The sequence below is a fragment of the Psammomys obesus genome, unplaced genomic scaffold (genome assembly GCF_907164565.1).
Source record: "Psammomys obesus unplaced genomic scaffold, mPsaObe1.curated_primary_1811, whole genome shotgun sequence".
Taxonomy (NCBI): domain Eukaryota; kingdom Metazoa; phylum Chordata; class Mammalia; order Rodentia; family Muridae; genus Psammomys; species Psammomys obesus.
In genome coordinates this window covers 1,089,834-1,098,883 of record NW_026590767.1, presented here as the reverse complement: position 1 = coordinate 1,098,883, position 9,050 = coordinate 1,089,834, and the positions used below count along the sequence as shown (strand labels likewise).

At 45.2% G+C, this 9,050-nt stretch overlaps 1 protein-coding gene across 2 annotated transcripts in view; it reads right to left on the bottom strand.

Moving 5' to 3' along the window:
- Window positions 1-9,050, bottom strand: part of Plpp4 (phospholipid phosphatase 4) — a 130,116-nt gene that overhangs the window by 8,611 nt on the left and 112,455 nt on the right. For both annotated transcript variants that reach the window (XM_055608897.1, XM_055608898.1), the window contains one exon: window positions 3,051-3,221. In XM_055608897.1, the coding sequence (XP_055464872.1) occupies window positions 3,051-3,221 (171 nt within the window). The remainder of the gene's footprint in view (window positions 1-3,050; window positions 3,222-9,050) is intronic.

Sequence of the window (9,050 nt, the reverse complement as noted above, 5' to 3'; positions counted from 1 at the left end):
TGTGTGTGTGTGTGTGTGTGTGTGTGTGTGTGTGTGTGTGTGTGTGTATGTGTGTGCTAACACACCCAGGGATGGAGCAAAGCACACATTCTTACCAGTCCTAGCTGTGGTTCTTCTCTGGCCGGGAACCACAAACACTCAAGAGCAAGAAGAGCCAGAAGCTGGCTTATGGCATGCTCTCTCGTTCTCTGTGCCAAGCTTCCCCAGCCCGGGGATTCTACAAATTTCAGAGTTCAAATGCTTTGTGTTCACGGTTAATCACAACGGTGATCCCTGTTGCCAGGCATGGGTCTCTGCCGTGGCACCTCTGCAAATCTCTCTGGCTTCCAAATGACAGGAAACAGAGCCTAGCACAGAGACAAAGGGAGCATCAGCCACAAAGAGTTTTAGCATTGATCCAAGCAGCTCTCTTTTGGGGGACGTTTCACTAAGTGTTTTATGTATAGTCCCATCTATGCCCATGACCCCAGATTTGCTTTATTTAGTAAAAAAGCAGACTTGCATATTTAAAGTGAGCTAGTGAGGTCGAAATAACAGAAAACAACAATGAAAACTAACAGAGCAAGCCATGCGAGATTATGGGATATTGATTAGACATGCATATGTAATGGAGAATCAGCTATATTTCCATATTAACATTATTGCTTAAATCACACTGAAATGGACTCACAAACGCCCATAATAGTCAGATTGTTAACTAATATTAATAAGGAGAAGGATGTGGGCTTTGGTGATGCCCATGGGGTTCCACATGGACTTTCACCCTGATTTATGATCCCACCCATGGTCACTGGGCAGCTCAGTTCACCACAGAGAAACAAGCTATTTGTCGCAATCAGGCATCCGCCTCCAACATCCACCTACACTGCAATCAAAGGCCCGGCTGCTATGTGTTTGCCAAGCTGAAAACCTTAGAGGCGTTCGCCATTTCTCCGTAAACAACTAAGTACCAAATAAATACAATTTCTCATTTTTCCTTATGGCTACATTACTCTGCCACAGAGAAAACAGCAACACGCCAGGTTAGGGTCGGAGATGGCCAAAGCGGTTCCCATCTCACATCTTAGGTTGTCAGCACCAGAACATTAAGCCAAGATGGGAGGGGGGCAAACAACAACAAATTCTAATCAATTCTGACCTTTCTAATCAGTTCTGACAGGTTCTCATACATGTCGGCATGAGCATGAACTCACTGCACTGCGAAGGCTGATCTTGAACCTCAGAGATCCCTGCTTCTACCTCCCCAGTGCTGGGATCCTAAGTGTGCTCCACCACACCCAGTTTCCGTGGTGCTGGGGATGGAGCCCAGCGCTTCGTGACCACAGGGCGAGCATTCCACCAACGAGCTACATCTCCAGCCCCCTGAAGCTTTTCATTGCTTCCCAAATCCAAAATGGTCAAGTAACAATTGCAACTCAGCATCAGTTGCTCGTGAACAGATCATGCTGCAAAAGACACATCTGCCACCAAGTCGGTTATTTAGGAAACGCCTCACATCCTTCCTCGGCAACAGGGATGCCCATCTGCACCGTTGATTTGTGTTTACCAACGACATGTGGGCTCCTTGTTGTATTCGGTCTATCACATTGCTTTGTGAAGTATTCAATGTTGTCATTCTATGGTCAAAGAGGAAATTGTGGTTCCCTGGGAAACAGGAGACACAATTCACTCACGGCCATTTCATCCATACTGTTTTTCTGGGAAATGCTCTAACCTCTAATCCTGTAGGCAGCAAAGGTGGCAGGAAAACACCGCTAGAGCCAGTGCTGCAGGGAAGGCACAACACCCCTGTTGCTGTTGACTCAAAAGCTCAGTCCATTCTTCCTTCTTATAATGTGTTTTGCATGACACCAAGGACTTCATCCACCTCAGTGGTAAAGATAAAGAAGGGAAGGCCACAGCTACAACTCTGTGGTCCTTTCTTGACCTCCTCCATTCAGGAGGCATTGGATGAGGATGTAACGCCATCTAAACTGTGCTTCAGCAACCCTTCCACACACCCTGCATCTTCTAACTCCCAAACGTCATTTCAAATACGCGACTCCCAAGATTTGAGCACCAGGAGGGCTGAGAGTTGACCAGAAGCTAGGAGGGAGCAGCAGAAACTGGTTCTTTACTGGTGACTCTCAGAAGTGATCAGAAAAGACTGGCTCATTTGTTATCCATACATACCCCTGGATACCACACCAGACTCTGTCCTACTCCAAGATGCAAGCCCAAGACTAAACGGATGGGGCTGAGGCTGATGAAGGTGGAGTGGGGATGCCATTTTTGGAAGTACCACCATAGAGCCCACTGTCTCTGGAAGCCACATCTACTGTGTGGTCACTTCTGTCTCTGCTCCCTCTCTGTTACAGCAGGTGGCTTTCTTCCAGTCCTGCTGTGAGCTGCAGTTCATTGGTAGAGACCCAGGAGGTCAGTCACATTCCAGGAACAAACCTCTCACCTGTTTGTGATTTAGTTTGAATGACTTTCCTAGAACTGATGCATAGAAGCAAGATTTATCCCTGTCTTGAGACAAAGAAAGTCTCAGACTGCCTTGCACTGGAGGCAAGCCTTGTCACAGCCTTACAATGGAGGCAAGCCTCACCACAGCTATGCTGGATGTTAAGTCTCACTTGAGCCTTAAGACAGAGGCAAGCCTTACTCCAGCCTTGTGGCAGCAACTAAGGATATTGGTGAAGTTGGGTCCCCGGGTTGGACATACCCTTTGACACTGCCTCTGCAGTAAGAAAAATATCGTTGGGGCTGGGATTTGCAATAGGAAAGGAGCAAAAAACAACTTGTCACTGAGACTGAGAAATCACATTTTGGGTCTGAGATGATACAATGAAGACATGGTATCCTGGAAGGACTTGAGCAGTCTTCTTGAGAACAGAAAAGAAAGAACTTCTCAGCAGGGACAGGATGAAAGCCAGGACGTATGTGTTTCATGACTATATCTCGTCTGGCTTCTGACAGTGGGGACTGAGTTCTTCCCAAATCAGTGAATGTCCAACATCCACCCCTGGAAGAAAGAATGTCCACTGTGGGGACCATCAGGGACTCACCTTGCCAATGATGTTTGTAGTCACACATGCGGGACAAGGCGATCATCATGGCACAGTACAAGGGCAAGATGGCTGCGCAGAGCCTCCAGCTCTTCCCCCGCCCACTCTCCGTGAAGCAGTGCAGCTTTCCAGCCAGGTAGAATGTTGTGAAACCGAGGCCCGAGAATGCAACTGCCAATGAGAAAAAGTAGGAATTACCCAAGCAGATGGGGAGGAGCAGGAACTTGGAGTATCTCAGGCTTTCTGTCTACCATCTTCATGCCCCAGAGGAATGAGGCACCGTGCAAGAAATCTGGTCTCCTGACCCAACCATTCTAGAGTAAACTTTCAACCATTAGGACGGCCACCCCCCAGGTCTGCATGTGCTCAAAGCCTATTCTTCGTCAATAGTATTTCACTCACTCACTCACTCACTCACTTGCTCACTCACTTACTCAACTCACCTCATTCAATAAAAGTTTAAGGATTCTTGTAATGGTTAATCTTGGTTGTCGGCTTGACACACCTGGGAAAATGGACCCTCAATTAAGAAACTGCCTTCATCAGATTGGCCCATGGGCATGTCTTTAGGGTACTTTCTTGATTACTAATTGAGGGATGAAGGTCCATCCCACTGCAGGTGGTAACAGCCCTGGGCATGAGAGTTTGAGCTATTTAAGAAGGGTAGATGAACATGAGCCAGGGAGCAAGCCAGTACTCAGGCCCCTGCTTCAAGCTCCTTGGTATCCCCCAATGATGGACTGTAACCTTTAAGATGAAATAAACCTTTTACTCCCCAAGTTGCTCTTTATTTTCAGAGTGGTATATCACAGCACAGCAAAGCTGTCCAGTATATGCTAGGCAGACACATGCTAAATGGGAAAAATAAAAGATCAACAGGACATAATCTCTCCTCTCACAGGGCTTAGGGGCTGATGGAAGATATGGCCATTTTGAGAGATTATTTTAAAATGTATTGCACTCAATAAGATAAAAAATCAGTAAGAACAGTTTAGATTAGAAAAGCCAGGACAAGTAAGAAGACAGAGATAATTTCTGGGTTTTGGTAGAGGCAAAGCATGCAATGGCAGCATTTGCTAGGATGACATCAGCAAATGCCAAAGAGGAGTGGACTTGATGGCGAAGCCACTGATGGCCAACACCTTGAATTCTTTTTAAAATATAAAAATCACTGTATTTAAGAAATGCAAAGGATATAGTATATGTAAATTCCCGAGCTCTCACCTATTCATTTATGAGAGTATGAATGGATCTGGAAGACATTATATTAAGTAAAATAATGTGCCCAAGAAAGTCTGCTCTCACTTTGCTTCTGTTGCTGTGATGAATATCCTGAAAAAAGCAACTTGGGGAAGAAAGGGTTTATTCACTTACAGTTACAGGTTACAAGTCTATTACTGTGGGGAAGTCAAGGCAGGAGAGCAAAGCATTAGATGTATAGCCAAAAGTAAAGAGAATAGATGCATGGAATCTTGATTTCTTGCTCTCAGATAGCTTTCTCCTCTCTTAGGATGTTCAGAATGCCCTGTTATGAATCCCAACAGTGAATATCTGAGCCGCGACTCCTGTGAAAGGGTTGGTCCACCCCAAAGGGGTCAAGCCTCCAGGCTGAAAACCCCTGCTCTAGAGGTTTCAGGTTAGAAAGGCCCAGGCTGTGGTAGAACAAAAGTTCATCTAGGGAATGGTGCTGCCCACAGGGAGCTGATCTTCTTCCATAAGTTACTAGTTAGGATAATCTCCCATATTCATACACAGAGGCCAACCTATCCTATAAAATTCCTCATTAAGAATCTCTTTCCGGACCTGGGGTAAGATGATCAAACCTCACTTAGAAAGATAAATGGGATGTGCATTGGACACAGGAGAAAACAAGTAACAGGACAGGAGTCTACCACAGAAGGCCCCTGAAAGACTCTACTTAGCAGTGTATCAAAGCAGATACTAAGACTCATGACCAAACCTTCGGCAGAGTGCAGGGAATCATATGAAAGAAGGGGGAGTTAGTATGATGTGGAAAGGATAGGAGCTCCACAAGGACCAAATATATCTGGGCACAGCGGTCTTTTCTGAGACTGACACTCCACCAAGGACCATGTATGGATATAACCTAGAACCTCTGCTTGGATGAAGCCCATGGTAGCTCAGTAACCAATTGGTTTCCCATAGTAAGGGAACAGGGACTATTTCTGACAGGAACTCAACGGCTGGCTCTTTGACCTCCCCACCCACCAAGGGAGGAGCAGTCCTGCTAGGCCACAGAGGAGGACTTTGAAGCCAGTCCTGAAGAAACCTGATAAAACAGGGTCAGATGAAAGGGGAGGAGGTCCTCCCCAATCAGTGGACTTGGAAAGGGGCAGGGAGGAGATGAAGGAGGGAGGGAAGGTTTGGGAGGGAATGAGGGAGCGGGACACAGCTGGGATACAGAGTTAATAAAATGTAACTAATAATAAAAAATATAAAATAGAAAAGAATCTCTTTCCTAGTGATTCTAAGATTGTATCAAATCAACAGTTCAAGCTAGTACGCACAAAGAAAACACCATGTATTTTCACTCATGCAGGATCTAAAAACTGATCTCACAGCAGAGAGTTAACACAGTGGTCATTAGAGACTGGAACAAATAATTAGAACAGAGAAAGTTTAGGTAAAAGGCATCAAAACAGTCTAGTAGGAAGGCTTAGCCTAATGCTCTATAGCATAACAGGATTTCTATAGCCTATGACATCCATTGTGTATTTCAGGATATACAGAAGTATCCAAAGGTCCCTGCACAAAATGCTAAGTGTTTGAGGAAATGGACTTGATCGTTCTGCATTGCTTCCAAGTACCAAGCTAGCATACTCTACCCTACAAATAGGCACAAGTATTATGATTATTAACTTTTTAAAAAAGAATTAATGCTGGAAAAAAGAACACAGTTTAACTCAGTGAGATTTAAAACCTCGGAGGGCTTAGAAAAATGGTGTCCAACCCTGGGTACACACAGAGTCTCTTTTAATAGATAGAAAACTTAAAAAACAAAAACAAAACCAAAAACAAAACAGTGAGTCTACAAGTAGTGGTCTGGCATGGTCCCTGGATTAGGTGTGCCTGTTCCTGGGTGCAGCCTGTGTGCTCTGTCTGGACTTCCCTGTGGGTATAATGGCTGCCATGGATGAGTTGAGAGGCTCTCCTTCAGGCCAGGTGCTGCAGCTGCTCACCTTCTCCAGACGGCAGACTTACCAAACCTTCATCTTAACTGGAAGATATGTCTAGAAATGAGAGCTCTTACAACCAGCCCACACAGTGACCTTGGGAGAACAGGTCTGACAAATACTTTGTCAGTGCACCAGTAAGTCCAAGGGATGGTGTGAAGCCTGAGCTGCAGCATGGACATCACGAAGAAGTTGCTCACAAACACAGACTCTCAGGCTGGCTCCAGACCTGTGAGTGAGGACTGGCTTCTCACATTACTACCAAAAGGACCTGCACGCACACTGCAGTGTGAGAAGCCCTGGCGTTAACACATCCATCATCTTTTTAAGGGGTCTTTAGGTCAATCTCAAGGAGGCAGCATAAACTCTGAGGTGGGGGGTTGGTGGCTAGAACATGCCCTGTGCAAAGTTGCTTATAAAAGTGGAAAATTGAAAAGGATTGATTGCGGTCGTAAACAACAAAGATCTGACCCCTCCAACAGCCAAGGGATGAGAGGCAACATTAAAACTCAGACTGTGTAAGTGTTGAGTGAAAAGAGACCTCAACAGTAGGTTCCTGATAAGCATAGCTGTAGTGTATGACAGTGAGTTCACATCATCTTTTCCAAATTATCCTTGCAAATTACATAGCTACTTAAAGAGATCCTGCTTATGAGTGCTTGTAGCAAAGTAGGTCTCCCTCCAACACCAAAGCAAACAAGGTTACAGTGGATGCCTACTGCCTTTTAAATGGTTGTTAAATCTGGTTTTTCTCGGGCACACACATGAAGCAAAAGCCAGGAAACACAAATGGAAGCTGTCTGTGTGCTCTGGACTTTTTCTCATTATGGCCAGCATTCCAACAGCATAGCATATTGAGTATTAAGTTTAGAGTAAGATGTGAAAAATGGCACAGGCCAGCACGGCATGCTAGGATGATAGAAGGGCATTAAATGATTTCCATAGTGTTCTAATGTTGAGCCATTTGGGTACCATCCAAGCTGGTTAATAGCTTCTTAATTCCCACCCACATGCACCACACTCCATCCTTCCCATTCATTTACATTCTCCCATTAGGTACAGGAGTGGGAAGGATGGACAGCTCGTTCCTTATTGGCTCTGGCCTCATTCTGATCCCTTACAGGAGGAATAAAATAGTCTTTATTGAAGCGAGACGGCTTAGCAAGTCTATCCACCTAATTACCCTAAGTGCAAGGAGCAGAAAAGTCTGTCCCCAGAGCTCTGTTGGGCTATGGGTGGAAGTCTCCAGAACCAGAGAGGAGACAGCCCAGAGCAATGTCAAATTGTCATTGCTCAGGAAAAATAGAGTATTTAAAAAGTCAAGGAACACCGGATGATGATGATGATGATGATGATGATGATGATGATGATGATGATGATGATGATAATGAATATGTATAGAGCTCATATAAGAATGTCTTGACTTCAACACGGATGAGCCATCAGCTCAAGCTAGCAATTCTACCTGCACGTTGGCACTTTGGAGATGGAGAAGGCAGGAACTACCTGGCTAACAGGGGGGTCCCCAACCTCCACCTGACTTCTGCCACCCAGGATATCTCCCAGGGCAATGCTAGCACGAGCTCTGGCATCAAGGGCTTTGCATCATTCTCTGGAGGGCGGTGGAGTTCTCTCTCCTGTCCAGTGGGAGGCAGCACCAGGGCACAGCCTCTCCCAAGCACAGAGGCTTCTGCCACTCTGCCGAGGAGGATTTCCTTTGTAAAGATGGAGTGCAATTGCCTGGAGGTAAGGGGAACTGCAGCAGCCAGTTTCCTTTGACACCTGCTACTGGCCCTTTGGACAGTATTTTAAAGGCGCTGCATGCTCCTATGTGACAATATAAAGTTCCAGTTTCATGTTAAACCTTATGCTTGTCCCTTTCTTGCTGACATTTAAAAAGTTTTTGAATTGATCTAACGTTTTCTGACAACTGACTTCGGAGGGGATTCCTCTGGCCTGGCAGATACAACTGAGTATAGGTGTCCCTGGTCCTTTGCATCTTTGCCCTTTTTTTTTTAAACCACTGAGTCTTGAATTAGCCCTACAAAGCTATGGTTGAATAAATATCATTCCTTATGAGACAAGAGGTTTGGAACAAGGATGCGATGTTCCATGAACCACTCTGCTCTGAGATCCTGGAGCCTAAATTTAAATTCAATGAGGAGAGCAAGTAAATGAGAAAGTAATCAAAGACAAATTTTTCTAACCATACTACACCCTATTTCTTCTCAGAGTAACATGCTCAGCTGAGCAGCTGGGGGCTCTTTACCTCACCTTGGAACTAGTCAGAGGATGTCTCTTTGAAGTGAGAGTCTGATCTTTGTCTCCCTTTAAATGCATCACTACTTCCTAACTTGATTAAGAAATAAAACTGGGATGAGGATGTGGCAAGGCTGGTAGAGTGCTTGCCTAGCATGCATGAGGCCTCGGGTCGACTTCTAACACCACATAAGCCAGGCACTCAAGCACTGATGGCAGAAAAGTCAGAGGTTCAAGGTGCGCAGAGAGAATTTAAAGCCACTCTGGAAACCAGCCGGCCATGTCTTAAAAGAGGAAGGGAGAGAGAAAAGGAAAACACAACCCAGACTGAGAAAAAGGGTTTTCAAATATAGAGCCAGTACACTTTCCACTTTGGAAGATGAGATTATAAGAGAGGTAAATATATACCTGTTAGCATTGCCATGAATAGAAATATGAGGAGACCCCAGAAAGAAAGAAAGAAAGGAAGGAAGAAAGAAAGAAGGGAGGGAGGGAGGGAGGGAAGGAAGGAAGGAAGGAAGGAAGGAAGGAAGGAAGGAAGGAAGGA